The 23,774-nt window shown below is 36.8% G+C and overlaps 1 protein-coding gene across 2 annotated transcripts; it reads right to left on the bottom strand.

The window, feature by feature from the left end:
- Positions 1–18,029: 18,029 nt before the first annotated feature.
- Positions 18,030–20,254, bottom strand: LOC133829026 (isopentenyl-diphosphate Delta-isomerase II-like). Of its 2 annotated transcripts, XM_062259003.1 has the most exons (4): positions 19,681–20,251; positions 18,891–18,946; positions 18,528–18,619; positions 18,030–18,193 (listed from the first exon to the last, which is right to left on the bottom strand). In XM_062259003.1, the coding sequence occupies exons 1-4, from the start codon at positions 19,917–19,919 to the stop codon at positions 18,191–18,193; spliced, it is 390 nt and encodes a 129-aa protein (XP_062114987.1). In that variant the 5' UTR covers positions 19,920–20,251; the 3' UTR covers positions 18,030–18,190. The 2 variants fall into 2 exon arrangements, with proteins under 2 accessions (XP_062114987.1, XP_062114988.1); XM_062259004.1 differs by lacking the exon at positions 18,030–18,193 and having other exon boundaries at positions 18,537–18,683; positions 19,681–20,254.
- Positions 20,255–23,774: the final 3,520 nt, after the last annotated feature.

The raw sequence follows: 23,774 nt of genomic DNA, 5'->3' as shown, positions 1-23,774 counted from the left end.
TAACCAAGCCAAAACCTCCTCTATTTGCCTGTTTTCCCTAGTGAGATGGCTCCTCAGCGGCATGTTTTCCATCTCGATGGTAGTCAAATAGCCTGGATTAGGATTTGGTGGTAATGACACCAAACTCCCAGTATCGCCCTGACCCGCTGGTTGTTTTCTCGGACGTTGTTGAACATTCGAACCCCTTTCATTGGGAAAAGTAGTATGATGGGCCTCCTGCCCACTAGGTTGTTATGCCTCATTATCGTGCATTGAGCGAGTGACCACCATGATGAAAAAGGACTGAAACTTGTGTAGCACTAATTTACTCTCAATGAAAGCACCAAACTGTTGACGCAGTTTTCCGCCAATGAGATATTAAGAAATAAAATGGGTAAATTAGTGCTTAGTAGTAAACCGTAATGAAATAACAAGAACTCACTCAAAAGCACAGAACTTTTACGTGGTTCAGTGGTTAAAATTCACATAGTCCATTAGTCAATATTATTGTTGTTTCTCTCTCTATTTTGGCAGAGTTTCAGTAATACAAAATAATGGGTCCCCTTTCCTGTCCAATATTCTCAATATTTATAAGGGAATTCCAAGGACAGGTTTGGGTAACCGTGTAAACAAACCGCATAACTAAACATATGGTAGATAATTAATACATATTATTCCCATTTACATTGGGATATGATTTGATAACATAATAAACACGTTCCTGCTATCTTGGTAAATATATGACATAAATACAATGCAGCCTGGTCATTAATGAGCGTACAAAGAATCCCTGAGTCTCTTGGGATCCTTCAGTATGCGTTATATCTAGGTCCTCACGATTTGAATATCTCATACGAGCTCAAGCTTGACAACTATCTAACTCCGAACTCGTAATAAGTCCAGGACGCCAAATACTGGGTTTGACCACTTCACGTCTCGAGCTGCTCACATGGTTAATAACCAGATATTCTACTTGGTTATTTTTCCACGTATTTACCTACCAGCAATATCTAATCAAAGTGAGTGAACTCGTGCTAAAATTAGGGTACAACATCATATAATTGTATACTTGACCCGAAGAATAAAATTCTTTTCAAATTCCCAAATAATAGTTATACCCTTGTATCAACTCTTACCTTGATATGGTGTTGATAGAGCCACCTTTGGGACCTATGGACCTATAATACCAAGCTCCAATAAATATTAGATTATTAATCAAAGCTCTTTCATTAAATAATTATATTTATTAATCTCAAGATTACTCCACTATAAATCTGAGATTGAACTCTTGATAATTACAGACATATATTTACTGAGTACTTTATTAAAGAATAAAGTGTCCATTGATATAATCATTACATACAGTGTTAATCCTCTATTAATGGTTCATAATTTAAAGGGAATAAAATTACTGTTTTACCCATTTAGCTATATCTTGTTCCTATAGTACCATTGACTTTACTAGTGAAGGTTGTGTTACAACAAGTTTGCGATGTGAGCGCTCATAACCTTTTCAGTTCCAAAAGTCAACCCAATAGGGAACCATTATTCAATCTGTTGACCCTCGAAATGGTTAACGACACAGAGTCAGATAAAACAGTAGAAAATAAGATGAAAATGAGATGAAATTAAGACGAAAAGATAAATAACACAAAAGATTTATAGTGGTTCGGCCCCAATAAAGTGATAATGACCTACGTCCACTTAGTGTTCTTATTGATGTAAAATTCTAAGAATGGTGATCAATGAACTAGGGTTCATGAGTTTCACAAGCTCTTAGATGAGTACAATTGTCGTGGATAACAACACTCTTTTTCTTTTTTAGAATCTCTAAGCTCAAGCGTAAAAAAGCCAAAAGTCCCTTCTCTTGAGCCCTTTCGTTCTTATTTATAGGCTCAAGGAATTTTACATGGGCCAATGGGCGTTAATTATATTTAATATGGGCATATCTAAATAATAATGGAAATTACAATCAATACGTAATTACAAGATCAAATATCTGAATAAAATAAATGAATATATGCGACTAGGCTGGTCGTCCATAATTATGATGTCTGATGAGCTAATTCTCTTCTGGTCGATGGTCAAGCAGATTATACTCACTTAAAACTACCACGTGCATCCCACGTGTAGTCCAATCCTGCAACATCACCAGGTAGTCCATTTTTCGGTAAACATTTTCCCCCCAAGTTTATTTTAGTGCAACCAGCATAAAGTAAACTTAACCAACTGCCCCTTCATGTGACCTGTCAGAGCTGTCAGTGCCTTTTTGAAAAGGGTAACCAATCATGTCGTTGCAGTTTCCCAAAAAACATTTTGACGGCTAACACATTTCCCCACATTTCGAAAACTCATCCCCTCTTTTTCACTTTTTACTCTTCTTCTCTTCCTCAAGAACAGTGAAGAACAAAGTATCAAGAGCGGTGAAGAACAAATTATGAAGAACCCAGAAAAGACTTGGTGATCCGAGGTGTATCTGTCCATCCCACGCATCAACGCCTGTGATTTTGTTTTTATCTTCTATCCAAGTAAGTTTCCTGAGCTTCTTTGTCTCTGGTGTGCCATGCAATAATTATCTCTTGAGTTTTCTAGTATTTTGGTATCTGAGTTTTCGAATGTTCTTGAGAAAAATTAATTGGGGGTAATCAGGCTCATAGGTATTAGCATGATAAGATTGGGAAAAAACAATAAATGAGGCTTAGGAATTGGCTTGTCAGTTAGGATTACTGTTTTAGGGCATAAAATTGAAGTAAAAATTAGATTTTTAAGCACTGGAAAAATCTGGGTTTTTCCCGCCCTTTCTCGGAGTCGAAAATTTTCCCTAAAAAAACTTTTCACTTTTGCTTTTTAATCCATTTTCCAAATTGTTCGCACATTTGTAGTGTTTTCGTTAGAATGCTGCTAGTCGTATAAAAGCTTAACTTTTATACACGAGCAACGTTATCCCAATGTTTCCACTTCTTCTGTCTGTTGGTCGTAGATTCTCAATTCCCCTTCTCTGTTCGCAGATTTTCATGCATGACCCATGGAGAGGTGAGAGGCTGATTGACGACGACTTGCTCGCACTATTGTTCAAAGATCAAGCACAGCCATCGTTTCCATTCTCAAGAGTTCCTTTTTCTCAACACAACCCCACAAACAGACCTTCGACCAGCCCAACAAATATGGGTCGCGTAAAGTCCATTGCTCAAAGAAAAAAGAAAACAGCAAAGCCTTCTGCTAATTAGCCTGCCCCTCGCACTGAGGCTCCTCCTACCAACCCTCAACCTGTAAACACTTCACCACCAGAATTGCAACCTAAAGCCTGACCTCGTGATGGCCTTAGGCAAGAGGTTGAATGGTTTGTAGCGCCTCCTAGCATTATTTCAGCTAGGATGGTAAACAACTATCTTAGGAAGTATGGCCTTCCTGGGATAACCCTCATCAAACCCTCACCCCGACCAGCAGGAAAATGTGCCTGGGGGCCCCTTCAGCACCTAGTTGAGGTATCACATAGAGGCAGGGGCAACCTTGCCTCTGCAACTATTCTTCCAGGGGGTGGCCAATTATTTCGAGGTCGCCCCTTTTCAAATCACCCAAAATGGATATAGAGTACTTTCTGGACTCTATATCCTCTATAACCATAAGAAGTGGCTCGTTCCTATGCTACATGAGATCAACTACCTGTTCGATCTCAAGTCTAACCACATCCACAACAACACGGGATTCTTCCATTTCTTCCACCAGGAGTCCGGTCGCACCTTCTTGAGTGACATCACCCACAATTTTAATGTAGGGAAGTACTTCTAGGAGTACTTCCTTACAACACACATGGTCACTAATAACCTGGCCTTCACTCAAGGAGGTAAATCTTTTATTCACTATTTGCTTGATTTCTTTAAGCTTTTCTATACATTCTTTAGAACTTCAATGTTGTTCAGGTCCATGGTATCGACCAGAACCTACTCCAAAAATGGAGATAAGGGCAGCAGCCTTGGCCAGCATGACAAACATTGAGAAGAGTGTTAAAGAGCTAGTCACAGAGAACAATCTAAGGCTAGTCGGCCTTCTTGCACCTCACTAGGATGTGAGGGAATCAACAGCAGGAAGTGCTAGATTCCCGAGCAGCACCAGGATGTGTCCCATCCCCCGAGGAGGCACGCTACAGGAGTGACCATCAGGGAACGTTCTAGCACTCTGCGAGTAGTTGCTGCCCCTGTTCAACATGGGAAGGGCAAGCAGAAGCTTCCTGAACACCCCGAACCCATACTTGAGTCCTTGAATGGGAAGGTACTAACTTCTCACTCTTTGACAGTTTTCCCATTCCCTGTCATTTATTTTACGGGGATGGCAACTTTAAATGCGCGACTAGTTTAAATTCAGACTTCTTCAAGGTAGAGAGTGAGTGTAGCAGTAGTATAGATAATGTATCGACCAATAATAAGGGCTCGGGTATATTACTTAGAATTTTCTTACTCTTATTCCCTTGCTTTAGTAAGTGCCTCAATTTATATTTCCTGATTGTTTGTTTCTATCTAGCAGTCATGTCTACCGAAGACCCATTTGATCTATAGAGCAAGCCCAAAACTACTGCTCCTGCGAGGAGAAAGAAGGAAAGCAGGCAGCATCCTGGGGAAAGCAGCAGCAATCCCTCAAGCAAAAGGACTCGGACTGAGGATCCTCCTGTACCTATTCCTTCCAAGGAAACAATACCTCCTCCAGCTCCCGTCGACCAGACTTCTCCACCAACACTCATCGACCAGACTCCTTCCCCAGCTCCCATCGACCAAACTCTTCCTGATCAGACAAGAAATACTTAAGGAGAGGCCCTCATGAACATAGCTTTCAACTCAGCCAACGATAAGCTGAAGAAGCTATCAAGGCACCTTCACAGCCGAGAAGCCATCAGCAACAGTGGCTCCCTAAAAGTTGACCAAATCTTTAGCTGCGCATTGAACGAAGTACTCAGCGTAAGTTGACATTTTTGTTGTGCTTTATTTGTTTACCTTGTCCTTTTATTTCCATTAACAACTTTATCTTTTTTCTAATCACATGGAATTCTAACCATGAGTACTGGTTGGCGCCGCTCGGAGACAATGGCTGCTAAGTATGAGGAAAGACTTTGCGAGCAGCTCAAGGCGACCGAGGAGAAAAATGCTGAAATGCTGGAGAAGAATGCCAAGCTGGGCGAAGAGTTGAAACAACATAAGGAGACCCTGGTCAAAGTCACGGAGTCTAAAGAGAGGTATAAGGAGTCTTCATTGTTGAACAACAAAGAGGCCTCCAAACTCCAAGACGAGTTGGTTATCAACAGGAAAGAAACTGCTGAGTTGGAGGAGCGAGTTAAATCACTCGAAGAAACCAACGCCAGTGACTTGGAGAGGTTCAGGGGAGCAACTGCTTTTATATATTCTGGAAACACAACCGCGAGGCAAACTTTGACTATTTACCAAAGCTTATGAAACAGTTTGAGCTGACCAAATGCGTTGCTCGCCTTGAAGAGGAGGGGAAAGCTCAATCATCCCCCGAAATCTCTTTGGCAACGGGTATTTAAGGCGTCGACGAGGAATTTGGGGCCTCCTTGACCAGCAGATCCAACAAGATCCTCTGGCACCTCCATAATTTTAACTTTTTTATTTTGTAACTTAGGACACACGAACCACGTGATGTCACGAAAAAAAATTTCTATGTGGGCAGCTTTTCCTTTAAATAAACAATTACATCCGAGCAGAAACTGCTCGCGGTGTAAAAGATTTTACTTTTGATATTATAATATTTGCACTTTATTATAACATCTGTTCACATGACCGAACTTAGCATAGTACTTTGTTTTGGTTTAACAAAATTTTGTTCGTGTGTTTACATATACTTGTTGATATGCTTTCCCTTATTTTGCTTGTGTGTTTACATATACTTGTTGATATGCTTTGCTTACATAGTACCTTATATGCCCCCAAGTGATTGAGGAGCTTAAGGTCCTTGGTCACTTTCCTTGACCAAGAGTTGTTCGAACATTACTGCTCGTAATAAATACTTATAAAATATAGCAAAACAACACACGTAATGAGAAAATACTTGTAATAAATATAATAATTGGCAAGAATAACTGGTTGCGCACAGTTCCTTTTATTTCTTGTAATAAATGGACAATCATATCTGTACAGGTGATCAAAGATTTGATCTTACACTTATAAGTGATTATTCATATGACTGACTAACCCTTGTTCATAAACTTGTAAAAAGTAAAATTAATACAAGCCAATTCTTTAAAAAGAATTTTTTATTGATAATACTTGTGCAGGTGTTCTCCATTCCAATAGCAAGGAACGAGATCTCCATTTAAGCGAGCAAGTTTATAGGTGCCTGGTTGAAGGAATTCTTTGGTTTGGTATGGACCTTCCCAGTTAGGTCCAAGCACCCCAGCAGCTTGATCGCGGGTGTTAAGAAAAACTCTTCTAAGTACCAAATCTCCCACATTAAATTTTCTTTCGCGTACTTTATAGTTGAAATACCGATGACCTTTTGCTAATAAGTTGCTACTCGGAGTTGAGCTTGCTCATGCCTTCATCGACCGAATCCAGAGATTTCATTAATAACTTACTATTAACACTTTGATCGTATGCCAACCTTCGATGCGATGGTGGGTCCAATTCAACAGGGAACATGGCTTCATATCCATAAGCCAAAGAAAATGGAGTATGGCTTGTTGCTGTTCGATGGGATGTTTTGTATGACCAAATGACTTCAGGTAACTACTCTGGCCATGCCCCATTCGCATCTTCAAGCCTTTTCTTTAGGGTATCCTTCATTGTCTTGTTCACAGTGTCAACCTATCCGTTTGCCTGTGGAAGAGCTACTGAAGAAAAAATCTTGACAATCCCGTTCCTTTCACAAAAATCTATAACTAGATCACTGTCAAACTGTGTGCCATTATCTGAGATGATCTTTCTTGGCAACTCATAGCTACACACGTTGTTCTTGACCACAAAATCCAGCACTTTCTTGATCGTTATTGTTGCAAGTGGCTCAACTTAGGCCCACTTTGTGAAGTAGTCAATAACAACCACAGCATACTTGACGTTGCCTTTTCTCGTGGGCAAAGACCCGATCAAATCTATCCCCCATACTGCGAATGGCCATGGGCTTTACATCTGTTTTAGCTCATTAGGGGCTGCTTGTGGTATCTTGGAGAATCTTTGGCAGTTGTCGCACTTTCGAAAAAAATCCACAGAGTCTTCATTCATCGTTGGCCATAAGTACCCTTTCCTTAAGATCTTTTTCAATAAACTCTGCCCCCAGCATGATCCCCGCAGAAACCTTCATGGACTTCTCGCATTAATTCATTGGCCTTTTCCTTTGAAACACACCTTAGAAGTGGCATTGAGTACCCCCTTCTGTATAAAACTCCGTCGACTAGGATGAACCGAGTCGATTTCCTTTGGAGGGCTCATGCTTTGTTTTTGTCCGTTGACAGTACTCCTGCTCTAAGTATTCAATGAAAGGTGTCATCCATGTATTTGTTGCTTGAATTACCAGGGAGTACTCTTCTGCTTGGATGCTTGGTGTAGACAAACGTTCAACAGGCACTATATTTAAGGTGTCTACATCCCTCGCACTTGCTAACTTGGCCAAAGAATCAGCGTTTGAGTTCTGGTCGCGATGTACTTGCTGGATAGTATATTTTTTGAACTATGCCCATAAGTCCTTTGCTTTGTTCAAATAAGCAACCATCTTCAGACCCCTAGCTTGATATTCTCCAATGATTTGATTAACCACTAACTAAGAGCGCTATAGATTTTGAGTGATTTTATGTTCATATCCTTGGCTTATCTTAATCCTGCGAGTAAAGCTTCGTATTCGACTTCGTTATTGGACGCTGTGAAGTCGAATCTGATTGCGTAGTGGAATCGATGTCCTTCAGGTGTGACTAAGATCAACCCTGCTCCAACATTATGTTCGTTGGAAGAGCCATCTACAAATAACTTCCAGGAAGGAGTTTGGCTTTGGAGTTCAGGCTCTTCTATCGGCTCGGTATCCTGGAGCCCGATAAGTTCTGCAACAAAGTCTACTAGAGCCTGTCCCTTCACAGCTGCTCGTGGCGAGCAAGAGATATCAAATTGTCCAAGTTCAATGGCCCATTTCAAAAATCGACTGGTGGCTTCTAGTTTTTGTAGGACTTGCCGTAGTGGCTAGTCGGTAAGTACTACAATGGGGTGAGCTTGGAAGTATGGTCACAGCTTTCTAGAGGCTAAGATCAAGCAATAGGCTAATTTCTCAATGGGCGGATATCACAGTTCTGCTCCTATTATCCTCTTGCTTATATAATACACAGCTTTTTTCACATGTTCCTCCTCTCTGATCAGGACAGCACTAGCAGCATACTCGGTGACTGCCAAATAGATGAACAAAATTTATTTCTCGACCGACTTGGAAAAAATTGGTGGCTGCGACATATAAGATATTAGAGCTTGGAAAGCCTGCTCACACTCTTCCGTCCACTCGAATTTCTTATTGCCCCTAAGTAGATTAAAAAATGGAACGCACTTGTCTGTTGATTTGGAAATAAATATACTTAAAGCAGCAATCCTCCCGGTTAAACTTTAAACATCTTTTATTTTTATTGGTGACTTCATCTCGATCAGGGCCTTGATCTTTTTGGGATTAGCTTCAATACCTCGTGAGTTCACTATGAATCCCAAAAATTTCCCTGATCCAACTCCGAATGAACACTTAAAGGGATTCAGCTTCATCTGATACTTATTTAAGACATTGAAGCACTCTTGCAGGCCCCCGATGTGTTCTTCTGCCCTCTTCAACTTAACCAGAATGTCATCAACATATACATCCATGTTTACACCGATCAGCTCTTTGAACATGTATTGACTAATCGCTGGTAAGTCGCATCAGCATTTTTCAAACCGAAAGGCATTACTTTGTAATAGTAAAGCCATGTATCAGTCTGAAAGCTAGTGTGATCCTCATTAGGTGGGTGCATACTGATCTGATTGTATCTAGAGTATGCATCCATGAATGATAAGATCTCAAGCCCCGAGGTGTCGATCCTTGGGAGTGGGAAACAATCCTTTGGGCAAGCTTTATTGAGGTATGTGAAATCCATGCATGTTCTCCACTTGCCATTCGGTTTGGGAACCAGCATGGGATTAGAGACCCAAGATGGATAAAACGCTACCCTGATGAACCCATTCTCCATTAGCTTCTCGGCTTCTTCTTTTAATGCTTTTGATCTGTCTTTGTCGAGCAGCCTCCTCTTATGCTGTACTGGTGGAAAACTTTTATCCGTGTTCAAGACGTGCCTGATAACTGCAAGGTCAATCCCAACCATATCTTTATGCGACCAGGCAAACACCTCCTGGTTCTTCTTCAAAAATTCCACTAGTTTATGTTTTGTTGTTGTCTCTAAGTTTTTACCAACTTTCACAACCCTAGTCAGATCTACCTCATCAAGTTGGACCTCCTCGATGTCCTCGACTGGTCCTATATCTTCCTCAAAATCCCCAAAGAGAGGATCTAAATCTCTATCCTCACTTTGGGCAACACCCTATTTGGTGACCTGCTCACCTGATTTGGCTTGTATTTCATTGGACAATAGCAACCTTTTCTCGGCTCCTTCCCTCGATCCACCCCTTTTCGCCTTAGTAATCGAGGAATTATAGCATTCTCGCACTTCTCGCTGGTTTCCCAACACGCATCCTACCCCTGTGTCGGTTGGAAACTTCATGGCTAGGTGCCAAACCAAGGTTACAGCTCGCAAGTCAACTAGAATAGGCCTTCCAATCACAGCATTATATGCAGAATGACAATCAACTGCTATAAAAGTAGTGAGTAATGTCATGTTCGCAGGTGCAGTTCCTGCTGTGACTATAAGCCTAATCGACCCCGTTGGCGCAAGCCCTTCGCCAGAAAAACCATAAATGGTTTGGTTGCATGGCTCCAAATCCTTCACTGAGAACTTCATCCTTTCCATATAAGACTTGTACAGGATGTTTATCGAGCTCCTTGTGTCCACTAACACCTGCTTAACCATCATATTGGCAATTTGGACGTCCACGACCAGAGGGTCCGAATGGGGAAACCAGGCATGCTGAGCATCAAGCTCAGAGAAAGTTATCAGCTCTTCATATGTTCGAGCTTTCTTGGGAGTTCGCTCCTCTACATTAAGCATTTCAATGTCCTGGTCATGGCATAAGGTTCAGGCATATCGCTCCCTTGCCTTCCCATTATCATCTGCTAAGTGTGGGCCACCATAGATGGTCAATAATTTACCTGCCACTGAAACTGGCTGTAAAGAGGTTGAGAATTGGCGTACAGGTGTTTGCTCATTGCCTCCTTGAGCCTCTTGTTAAGAACCTCTAGTTTCTTGTACATACCTTGTCAAGTGTCCTTGTCTGATGAGAAACTTGATCTCATCCTTAAGCTGGTTGCACTCGTTGGTGTCATGACCATAGTCGTTGTGAAACCGACAAAACTTGGTTGTATCTTTCTTCGAGATATCTTTCCTTATCGGCGCTGGTCGCTTGTAAGGGACAGTGGTGTTGGTCGCCTGGTATCTTTCAACTAGGGGCGTGTAGTTGGTGAACCTTTGCTCGTATCTGTTACTTTTAGGGCCCTTATTCTCAGAAGTTGACGGTTCCTGGTTCGCCCTTTTTCCACCATTTTTCCCGTTGTTTAGCCGTTTCCATTGGTTTTATCCGACCTATTGGCGGCTTTGGCGGGATCTTCCTTTGGTCCCTTGTCGTCTGCAAGCGCCTTTCCTTCGTTAGCAATCACCTCTTTGAGCTTGATGTATCGGTCTGCTCAGTCCAGAAATTCTTGGGTACTCTTCACCCCATTCTTCCTTAAAATGTTCCCAAGAGGTGAGTGGCGTCATACTCCAGCAGTAAGTGCCATCATTTCTCCTTATCACCAATTTTCTTAGCATAAAATGCTGGACATATACCTTCAAGGATTTGTCCTCCTTCTGGCGTATCTCGACTAGTTGGTTGGCTTCGGTCGGATGTACTCAACCAGCGTAAAACTGCCCATAAAATTCTTTCACGAACATTTCCCATGACACTATGCTAGTAGGAGGGAATTTGAAAAACCACTCCTGAGTAGTATCGGATAGGGTGGCCGGAAAGATTCTGCAGGGAGCATCATCTGATACCTTTTGGATGTCCATTTGTATTTTGAATTTATTCACATGAGATACTAGGTCTCCAAATCCGACGAAGTTGGGCAAGACCGACATCTTAAATTTCTTGGGGTTTCTGCCATCGTTATTCTTTATATGAATGGAGTGCCTCTTCTCCGATCATACTCGATGTGGGATGTTCGGCTCCCCACTAACTACTGGACGACCTGATTTAGCACATCAATCTGGGCATGTACAGCGTCTGGTATTGTTGGGGCGACTGGTGCTGGAGGGGCATACTCATCGTGCCTTTCTCGTCTGTCATTGAGCATGACCCTCAAGTCGTCATCCCTATGCCTTTGCTCGCTAGCACCCAGTTGATCAAAGACGTTGGGTTTTCTAGGCTGCCCCCCAGCATTCTAGCTCGTCAGCCTATTTTCTCTTGGTAGGGGATTCCGTTCTCCACCCCTCTCTCATTGCCTTCGACTAGCATTTCCTCTGCCAGAATCAACTTCATTGTAGTCATGGCCATCCCTAAAATGCGACCGGCTATGGCGCGACCTGCTTATCGCACTATTTCCTCCTCTTACTGGCATGTCCCGAGCGTCAAGGGGAGGCATGTGTTGTTCGGTGGGTCCCTGGGCATTATTATGTCGTGGGGAGCCCCTGACTGCAGAGCCTGACTCGACTTGTCTTCTGCTAGCAGAAGGACGCTGTCGCCTGTTTGATGGATTTGGCTCCTCAGCAGTTTGGTGTCTAGGGCTTCGGGGAGGCTGCCCGACCCTAGTCTGCCTTTGATGTTGGGGATTATCTCGACCAGCATGAAAAGGTGGCTGTTGCTCGGGATCTTGAAATGGAACACCCTGTTGAGCAGCAGGAGGTTGCTCTAGCCTCTGAGGGTTTGCTGGTTGAGGTGGAGTGTGGTGATATTGTGGATGATTTGGATGTGGACCTTGTTGTGGTGGTGCACATGGTGGCTGATCTGGTTGAGAGGTTGGCGCAAGTTTTCCCCGGGCCAACTGAATGGTTGCCTCCAGTGTGATAGTGGCGTCTCTCTGTCGGTGGTCCATGTCGGTCTGCCGCTCATTCAACTCCTGACGTTGTCGGTCAATTTCTCTCAGCTGCAATTCCATTGTTTCAGCCACATTCTACTGATTAGCCCGCAGATTGGCTAACTCCTCCTGCAACACAATCAGTGTTGTCAGGTCTCAGAATCCAATTCCTCCTCTTCAAACTCCACTTATGGCTCATCCTCAGCCATGTTTTATGGAAGACGCTAGGTTAGTGCAGCACTATAAGTTTTTTCCAGTCTTTCTGGATGTTTTCGCCATTTGATCTTGTTGAAAGTCTTAAGTTCAGCTCTCAATGAAAGCACCAAAATGTTGACCCTCGAAATGGTCAACGACACAAAGTAAGATAAAACAATAGAAAATAATATGAAAATGAGATGAAATCAAGACGAAAAGATTAATAACACAAAAGATTTATAGTGGTTCGACCCTAATAAAATGGTAATGACCTACGTCCACTTAGTGTTCTTATTAATATAGAATTCCAAGAATAGTGATCAATGAACTAGGGTTCACGAGTTTCACAAGCTCTTAGATGAATAAAATTGATGTGGATAGCAACACTCTTTTTCTCTCTTAGAATCTCTAAGCTCAAGCGTTCTAAAGCCAAAAGTCCCTTCTCTTGAGCCCTTTCATTCTTATTTATAGGCTCAAGGAGTTTTACATGGGCCAATGGGCCTTAATTATTTTTAATACTTGCGTATATAAATAATAATGGAAATTACAATCAATACGTAATTACAAGATCACATATCTGAAGGAAATAAATGAATATATACGACTAGGCTGGTCGTCCATAATTATCCTATCTGATGAGCGAATTCTCTTCAGGTCGATGGTCGAGCAGATTATCTCACTTAAAACTGCCACGTGCATCCCACGTGTAGTCCAATCCTGCCAGGTCATCAAGTAGTCCATTTTTGGGTAAACACAATCGATAAGAAGGTATAGATTCCATATTTGTTAAACTACATCACAAGCCATATACATCATTGAGTCCTTAAAATAATTGTTCTTAGTTTGATCATTCTAACAAACCTTAACGCATGAATCAAAGGATCAGATGACATATATAAGAGTTCATAGCAACCTCAGGATTAAGATCATCATGTATATGATCATCGTTTGATGTGTTTGATTAGTACTATGAAACGGTGTTTAAACAAGTATTAACAAAATCACATCTGGTGCAGTTCTACATACTCTCAACATGCAAAGTACCTCCACTAAAATGTCCTACTACACTAGTAACCCGAATCTAGGTCACATGTATTCATAATAATAGTGGACCATACTGGTAGTAATTAATCTAAATATTCCATAACTTTATTTTACTACGAACTATTTAAGTTTATTATCTTAATCTCGATCCTCCCATACCAATATGAGATTAAGACCACATAGAGAAACTTTGGAATTTTCTTATATTCACTTAATATTATCATATAATATCATACATAGTCTATATATGTATAATAATTCAATTCAATTATTTATTTCATTCAAAGCATTTTTCAACTACAATTGCTTTAAGGGCATTATTCCCAACAATCTCCCACTTGCCCTAAAGAAAATTGAGGCATCTCTTTTAATATGTCAATCATATTCTCCTGACTGATTTTGTCTAACAAAGTCCTTGTAACAGTTTTGTAAGAAACTATTTTTAAGTTATCTTCAAGATTATTACATCAATTATGTAAAATTGTCTTGTATTTAATGATACTTCATTTCATGTGCTTGACTCTCTCATGATTTCTAGTTCTTCTAGAATAGTTCTATCTCCATTACTTTTGCAATGAGATGCCAGCTATTTATTATAGTCTGAAAACCTTTCCAGAATGTCAAAGAACTTAACTAAAGCAAATAGCCTAGTTAACTGCTCGTAGCTGTTACATTTTGGCTTTTGTGGTGTAACATACAAATCTGAAATGTCTAACACAATTCTAGATTAATGTGTTCCTCCACAGTTATGGAAGTTGATTCTGATATCAATCTTTGAAGATTTAATATCAGATCATCCATTGGGATTTTAGGTATCTGCCTAAATACACATACATATAATCTTTATTATATTTAAGATACTCAAAATTAAGTCCTTATAATTATTCAATGACTCAATCCATCATTGGATTGATAACAGCTGACCATTCCCATCATTTAACAAATGTCAATTCGAAAATATAAAATTTGATATATTAAACAGTCTATCACTGAGTTGTAGGAATAACTGTCTCATGTCGTCTTTTCTAGTAAAATAATAAATAGACATTTATTATTTAGATAATACATTCTTCTTGCCGGCAAGGCAAAAATCATTTCTTGGATTTTTGTAAACTAAAGTATTTAAGCTTCTTATCTATATAAGTTGCTTGAGACAGAGCCTAAGGAATGTTCTTTCAATCTCTACAGAATTGAATGTATAGAACATTCTTGGCTTTTGTAAATCTAATATTTAGAAATGTTTAGCTAACTATTTCTATTCTATTGACGGTTATTCTACATCATTCCCAATGATTAGAACGTTGTCAATATTAAGAATAAGAATCACAACAGAATCTTTCTGGTCGAGATCTTCAAATGATTTTGCCATGTTAGCCATTCAGTAAAGACTACTTAGACATCCATTTAAATTAATCTCATAATCCATGCATAAAGCAGTGAATAAGAGTATGTAAATAGATTTAAGTTTGGTTACAGTAGAAGACATCTATTCAAGTAATAAATTCTTCTTTCTATTCATAGCCTATGGCTATTAACCTAAATTTGAAAATTCTGTACTTTCCTCTCTTCTCTTCATCTTGAATATCCTGTTTCAAATTGAAGTTCAATGAACTTTAGTTGAATGTTCAAGAACCCATATGTCATATAATTCCAAATTCAATCTCTAAATTCATGGTATTTCAACCATTGTTTTCCGTAAAAACCTTTTCATTTCATATACTAGTATGTAAATGAAATATAGATTAGATTATGTTACACACAATTTCACTATCTTTACTTTTGTAATGGAGTAGTTACTAACTAACGCTCCCACTACAACAATGCTTTACAGAATTTATGATATTATTTGGTTTTATCATTGTATTTCAATCTCTAAATTCCAAATTCAATCTCTAAATTCATGGTATTTCAACCATTGTTTTCTGTAAAAACCTTTTCATTTCATATACTAGTATGTAAATGAAATATAGATTAGATTATGTTACACACAATTTAACTATCTTTACATTTGTAATGGAGTAGTTACTAACTAACGCTCCCACTACAACAATGCTTTACAGAATTTGTGATATTCTTTGGTTTTATCATTGTTTATTATTAGTAACTTGCTTACTTGATTTGTAGCCATTATTTCTAGTACAACTTAACTAGAAAATATAGTGATTATAATAACCATGCTTCATCAAAGTAGCATTTAAAGAGATACAAATTCTTTTGTAATCTTTTATGATTATTAAACTGTTTCAGTAAATGACTCCATTGAAAAAATTTATTTTATTTACATAGCCACTTGTGAATCCAAACTTCTAAGTCTTTGATGTTGTACAATCAAACATGTACAGAGCATAACAAGTGTTAAAATTATAGAAATAATAAAGTCTATAATGATTACACATTATCTATTTCTAAAATACTAATTATGCTTAGCATTCTAGTTGTATGTGAGTTGGGTTTGAATTCCAAGTTCACATTCAAATTACTTGAATTCCAAATTCGACTTTACACTTCCTTTCGATCAGATCAAACAAGTCTCTAAGTGACTTTACTTTGAATGTTGCATGAAAATTTCTAGAAATTTTTCTTTGCATTTAATCAAAGTTAAACATATCTAAAATAAATGTCAATCAATATTGACTTACTATTTATTATTTTTTTTAGCTATGAACATAAAAGGTTCAAAATACATCTCTATGTATTAGCTAAACGATTATGTGATTTTTGAGCCTTTATTAGAGAAAGGTCTTTTGGTTAACTTTAATTAATAAACTATATAAATATGGATAAAACCATTGAATGGTTGCGAAAAAAGATTGTCTTTTATTGTTTTATGTGTCTAATTAATTACAAATCAATCTAAAAAATAACTCACATATATGTTTCACTTAATTGTGGTTGGAATAAGATGTCTTATTAAATTTATGATTTGCACAATAATGAATATCTCATAATTATCATTTATACTCATTGATGAAATATGTGGAACAAGTATATTTAAAAAATAACAACTAAATTTATTATTAAAAAGAAATATTAAACTTGTTCATTCATCAAATAAGAGAATCTTAAAACATAGTTTCTAAAAAAAATTCTAGAACTACTTTAAAGAAAAAGAACTTATTAATTTCTTTCATAATGAAAATTAACTATTTCAAAATGACCAAAATTTAAATTGTTTCAAACTTAAAGAAAATAAATTTCTAAACTAATCTTTTCTTTATTCAATTGTCTTCATCATCTCTTCTTCACTTTGTTTCAATGCAACTACTCTTTTCCTCAAAAGATTTATGTACCCTTGAAAACAAGAACATGTGAAAAATATTATTAGTGGCATAATTTTGAATCAAGCATTCAAAAATATTAAAGAAGAGTTTTTGAGTAAATCAAATTTACCCCGTATTTAAAAAATTGAGCATGTGTTATTGCATCATCATTTATTATGGCCCACATCTCGTATGTCGTTTCAATAACCATATATATATATATTTCTTTTATGTCACCATGCATGATCAATAACATGGATTGATGTGCCAAGTTATTCACTACAAGAAAATATGCTTTTAATAACACCAAAAATGTGTTATCAAAACCTACGATAACACTTTCTGATGTGTTAAGACAGACTATGTTATCGTAGGTCAGGGTACTTTACATAACACTTTATCAGTGTTATACAGATGTGTTATTGTACAGTCAACGATAACACAATTTCTGTGTTATTTTAATATATAGATAAGTGTTGAATTATGTTATTTATAGTCGATACTAGAACACTTTTTTTGTGTTATACTACACTTTAGTATAACACTTTTTTTGTGTTATACTACACTTTAGTATAACACTTTTTTTGTGTTATACTACACTTTTCTATAACACATTTTTTGTGTTATACTACACTTTAGTATAACACATTATTTGTGTTATATAATGAAGTTTCCATAACATAATTCTTTGCATAAAAAGTGTTATTATAATATATATTATAACTAAATTTTCGTATTATTGTTATATTTAGATATATTTAAATTCTCATTATATATTTTATTTATATTACACTAATTTATTCTATTATATTTTAATTTTTTTTATATAATTAAAATTAACTTTCTAATATTATACTAGCATCATCAAATGAACTTGATTTTCAAATAACAAAAAGTAAGAACATTCTACATTGAATTAACAATCCACAATTTAGTTTAAAACATGCAACACTGTCATCAACAACAAAATATTCTTTAAGTATTCAAGGAGTCTAAAATTTACTACTTTCAACACAGAAATAACGCTTCGCTGGATTTTTCCTCTACTTCTGCATCATCCTCAGATGGGCCAGCACCCACAACTTCAGATACAACCTCCTTTTCTGGCTCCTTCTCTTGCTCAGACCTGAAGACATCAATACCAACTAGGTTAAGAGAAATAAAAACAGCAAGCAGATCAAACAGCTAATGAAAAAAATGAATTTTCACCTTATTTTGCGACATGGCCTAGCTGCCCCTGTTACATTCACCAGCTCAGCTTCCAATTCTTTTTTCTTCAAAAAATAAAAAATAATAAATAAGTCATTACTTCCAAGGATCAGGGAGCAACAAAAAATTCCATACGCAAAGCTGTACATGTAAGAAGTTATCATACCATTCTATCCCTCATTTTCTCAAATAATATTGATTTTACAGGGTCCTTTCCAATCCATCGACAAAGCTCAAGAGTAAGTCCTATAGAAGATGCACGAACATTTTGATCTTGATGGTCAAATAGCTCAGGCAACATCTTTAATATCCTCTTTGGAGGCACAACTTTTGCTCCAAACTCACTATCAAACCAAACATGCAGATTAGATAAAGAAGTACAAGAAACATTTCCCATAAAGAAAAGATATGTAGACATGGTCATGAGTTCATGAAATTTCAGGAATATAGAAAACTAAAATGGGAAATAGAATATGACACAATTATTCAATTTATGCCCTCCTAATAGATCTAGATCTTGACTTGGTTCTTCACATGACACTTATTACTATAAATGTAAGCACCTAGGAGGGCAGTTCAAACAGTCAGGTCTGTTGTTTGCTCCCACAAGATCTAAGGTTCAGGTACCTAATTGGCAAATCATATAGCTTGATGTCCCTCAAATATTGTAAGCAATACCTGAAGAAGCAACTCGTATTTCGAGTTGAACAAAAACACACTGAAAGCCCTGTGCAGCAAATTTTCCTTTTCAATCTTTTCCATCAAGTGACCTACAGGGTACAAAAGCATTAGCAAACCACAGAGGTCCAGCTGATCCAACAGAATGAACATGATCTATGTACAAAGTATATGATTTGAAAATGTAGTAGAATTCCCAAAACATGAATAAACAGTTCATTTCCATAACGTGAAGGTATCCAAAATCAAAAGAGGGTATAAGATTTAGGAAGGATAGAAAGCCTTGGAGTATGCAAAATGCAAAGTACCATAAAGACATGACATAATACCCAAAAAGAATTGTGCAGATCAAATTTTACTTACAATTATATTTTGTATCATGACCAACAACCCAGTCGTTCTCATCCACTAGAATGCATCTATAGAAATTTCACATGAAGAAACATAATCAGCTCCAGTACAACACAAAGAAAGATATGTAGATCTAAACGTAAAATTTGCATTCAGATTTTGAATGTTCTCCAATCTCAAAACCACATGAATATTTGGCTCAAAATAGACCTCAACTCATTTGATTATAGTTAATACTTAATTAAAGTATCACCTCAGTCACTGAATTTTCATTTCTTACCAAAAACAAACAACAAAGAAATGAAACCCAAGTTTTCATTTTCTCATACTTTTAACAGCCAAAGAGAGCAAGAAAAGGAATTTTATAATATCAAGAACAATAAGAGATCAAAGCAATGAAAAAAAAATCCAATAATTCACTTTTTTGTCAAAAAACAAACAAACACAATACATATCTGTAGATATAAGATTTAAAATCAATATCTTGATGCTTTCTAACCACAACAATTGTTCAGTTCGGTTGGCTGAAATTTTAAAGGGGATACTGATAATAGAAATGTTGTAGCACCAAAAAAAATTAAGCAAACAAATCATGGCAATGAAGCAAGATTGAGGAAGAAAATTAAGCCCCATGATATATATACTTCGTTACCTCAACAGTGAAAAAAAAAAAAGAAGAAAAACATCAAACAAACAAAGTACAATAATTGAAAAAAAAAATGAAGAACAAAAAATTAATAAACCCACGAGAAGACAAACAAAAAAGAAGAAGAAATGGGAAAAAGGGTAATCAGAAATGCACTCGTCCTCAAACATAAGGCGTCTTTGGACAGCGTCCATTCCAGCGTCGGCAGAGTCTCCCATGGTGGGATTGGAAGTTTTAGAAGAAAGAGAGACCCTAGCAATGAGAGGAGAAAGGGGCTTTGGAATGGAAGAAGGGATTCGGAGAAAAGGGTTACGAGCAAAGCTAGAAGAAGAGGTAAAGAGATGGGCTCTGGGGGCAAAGTAGAGCTTGGCACTGGTATTTAGAAGGTGGGACATTGTCGCACTCGCATGTGATCTCCGCCATTGTTGAATCGTGTAATATTATTATTATATATTAATATTAATCTTTCACCCACCAACAGAACAAGAGAGAGAGAGAGAGATCTTTACCTGCACCAACGAGTCTCCGAGTCCACGTCGTCGAGCCTCCGGCAGTCCCGCTGAGCCTCTGTCAACCCCGTCGACCTCCACCGTGGTTGAAGCCTCGTCTATCCCCTCACCGTCGTAGTTGAGGGAGCAGGAGAGAGAGAAAGAAGGAGAGGGATCGGGGAAGAGTGAGTGAGGAGACCGGGTTAGAGACAGGGTTTTTAGATTAGAGGAAAAAAATGAGAGCTTTGGGTTTAGGTCTAGAGAATAGAACGGGAAGAGAGGGAAAAGGAAAGTATAACAATTTCCTAACCCGCCTTTTTTTTTAACTATTTATTATTTACCGCTTTTATTTTTACATTAGTTAGTATAATGCTTTTTTAATAAAGTTATATTTATGTGTTATGGAATGGGGTATTTGGTGTAGTGATTCGATCTCATCCATTCACCATATTTTTCATGTTCATCAAAGCTAGATGAAATACTTGGTTCCTGTGGTGGTAGATCATAGATCATTGCATACTAGTTTTGTGTTCCGAAGACAATGTGAATCCCATTGTACCATCTTCTCATGTGGTTAAGATTAAATGGAATCATTTCCAAGAGTTTGTCGATCAGGTAGATTTGATTTCTCAAGTTTTCAAGTACATGATCGGGATTAAGAGAATTAACCATTGTTGCTGGAAATAAATAAATTAAATATAATGAATTAAAACATATAATAAATATTAGATTCTATTAGGAAAAGCAAATATGATGCATGAATGCAACATATAAAATACACATAAAAATATATACTAATCTACGATAAATTAATTTGAAAAGTTAATGGGCCTTAGGGTAGGTCAAACAAACTCTAAATTAATTTTGAGACAAATCTCAATTTCATAAGTGAAAACTTAAAACCTCTTTTTATCTTTTGACTTATGAACTACCGCTAGTTTGGTCAAGATTTACTAGTCGTGCTTGAAAGCCTAGGTACATCTTTGGAGTGTCCCATTATTTTCAATCAATGACTTAACTCAAGAGTGTGCCTTAGGATCAGTCATACTTGAAATACATGACTAAATATATTCTCATATGAGAAGTCAACCTTGAGATAAAATAAACATATTCGGAAGTCTTTCCTTAGGGAGGCCACAAACAGAGGCGACATGAGGCCCTTCCTATGCCTCTCGGTGTTCAACCAATAATGGAGGCCATGGGACTTACTGTCATAACTCCCTCTCCCACTCACTATTTTGGAAAAGTGTGTTTTTCACAAAATCAATATTTTTTTAATTTAGTTGTAAAAATAAATTTAATTATTTTTACCAAATGATATTCTATTAATTACTAATCTAATTAATCAAAACCAAAATTAAAATTGTGCCCTTAATTCTAATTCTTTTTTTTTTTTTGCTTTAACTAAGAGAATATCATTTTTATTTTAATAAAACATTTTCATTAAAACAACAAATTAAACAACTTTAATTTTGATTTACCATCTTAACTAATTTAAGACTAAATTTATTATTATATGAATTATCAAATTTAAGCATATAACAATATATACGATGTTCCTAATAGCATGTTTCACACGAATGTAATGCATGCTAATTGCATATTGTGTAGGTATATGAATTGCATGTTATAATGCATGAAAAAATATTAAAAATTTTAATCACATTCAAACATTTATAATAAGTAAATATAAGAAAAAAGGGTATGGTGACTTTTGGGTATTTCTAGAAAAAATTACAGCACTTGCAAAAAAATACATGAAAAATGTAATCTAGACTAACTAAGGCTTGATTAAGAACACTTTGATCTTGACCTTGAGATGTAGTCTTGTTGAGCCAATCCCACCATTTTTCCATATCCATTTTGAATTATACAACTTTTTAATTATTTTAAACAAATTTTTTAAATTATTAAACTTTGGGTTTTAACACCCAAAAGTTTCTAAGGCCCAATTTGAATTTGGGTAATTTAATTCACAAATAAAATTAAACAATTTAATTATAATAAATTAAAATTCAAGATAATTTTAATGTTGGATATTTTAATTATAACAATTTTAATTATGGAATTATAACAATTAAAACATTTTTAATTAAGGTAAATAATCAACATTATTTCAATTAAAGAAATTTCCAAATTAAAATATTTTTAATTCAATTTATAATTTTAATTAAATGAATAATTAAAATATATTTATGGTAACAACACACTAGGTGTTGTACCAAGGGGCGGTGGCAGCAGGTGGTTCGGTTGGGAGTGGGGTAGGCTGCGGCTGAGGAGCGCAGAGGCGCGAGTGGGCAGCAGGGAGGCACGTGTAGGGGCGCCATTGGGCTTGGGCTGCAACGCGTAGGGGCACAACTAGCTAGGCGCACAGGGGCGCGATGTACAGGCGTGCACGGGCTAGTGCGCAGGTGCGGACTGGGCAGTTGGCACGATGGCTGGCTAGGATTGCGGCTCAGGGCGCAGGTAGCAACTCGAGATTGGGATCGGGCTCGGGCTCAGGGCTCCAACAAAATTTTTATAACCCATAATTTTTAAACAAAAAAATTACAATATTTATTCCCCAAAATGGCTTACGTATTTCATCTAAAAATTTTAAGAACAACCCATAAACCCAAAAGTAGCATAATAAACAACATTTAAGAATCTATCATCATGAAAATAAACATCCATCCATTCAAACATATATCGCATACAAAATAAAAATGCATATAATCACACACAGCAATTAATAATATGTATAGAATAATGGCTTGCTTTGATACAAATTGTTGGAAAAACATTCAGAGCATGCAGCGAAAACTTGTGTGGTGGGTCCGTTTTCTCAGGAACAACAACAATAAAAAAATTCATTAATAATATAAACAATTTATATGACCAAGAAAATAATCCAGAAACATTAACATACAATATTATTAATCATGCAATAGATATATATATATATAAATATATAATATATTTATATACAACATATAAACACAAAAAAAAAATCAAGAACATAAACAATTACCTCTTGAAGCCTATCAAGTATCCTTGACACTTTTTGTAGATTTTTCGATCTTCCTATCCAAAGCTTTCAGCACTCAAACCATGATCTTCTGGAGTGTTCCCTACACCTCAAGATGTGTGTGGGCACATAGAGAACATGGGTTTGCAATTTTAGAAATGACAAGTATTTCTCAACACATGAGAACTTAGATTATGGTCTGAGAATGGCTAGAATAAAGAAGAAGAAGAAGAAGAGAGAGCTTTGTCTAACAAAACCTCTGAGAACTTTTCTGAATTGTATCTGATATCTGTGTATGTTGTGTTGTTTGTGTCTGTTTTCTTTTCTCTTCTTCTTCTATATCATATATATAGAGATAATTTTATTACTTTATTATTCCTAATAATAATAGTAATATAATAAAATATCATAATGATAATGGGATTTGATTTAGGTAAATATCTAACTTACCAAATGTGAAAAACCTATTTTCAAATTATTAAATAATTAAATAAATAAAAACAAGACAGATACAATATCTGTATAGTTGGTACACGCAATGCACAGTCCTTGGATTGTGTCATGCGTGCACTGCTATATCCCTTTTTCAGGGATATTGCATTTTTCTTTAATTTAATTAGTTAACTAAAACATATCTCCTACAAAATAAGATATTAATCTTTTTAAAGAAAAGATGACAACCATATTTCAAAATTTAAATTTTGAATTCAAAATTCAAATTGATGATCATCATTATCATCTTCTTTTTAAAATTA

The sequence above is a fragment of the Humulus lupulus genome, chromosome 4 (genome assembly GCF_963169125.1).
Source record: "Humulus lupulus chromosome 4, drHumLupu1.1, whole genome shotgun sequence".
In the NCBI taxonomy this organism is placed as follows: domain Eukaryota; kingdom Viridiplantae; phylum Streptophyta; class Magnoliopsida; order Rosales; family Cannabaceae; genus Humulus; species Humulus lupulus.
This window is presented reverse-complemented; position numbering and strand designations above follow the sequence as displayed.

Coding starts and splice junctions, on each gene's coding strand:
- LOC133829026 (XM_062259003.1), bottom strand. CDS start 19,919: ATGTCCCACCTTCTAAATACCAGTGCCAAGCTCTACTTTGCCCCCAGA. Junction 18,947..19,680: donor CGCCTTATGTTTGAGGACGA/GTGCATTTCTGA, acceptor AAATTTCTATAG/ATGCATTCTAGTGGATGAGA. Junction 18,620..18,890: donor TCATGATACAAAATATAATT/GTAAGTAAAATT, acceptor TGTACCCTGTAG/GTCACTTGATGGAAAAGATT.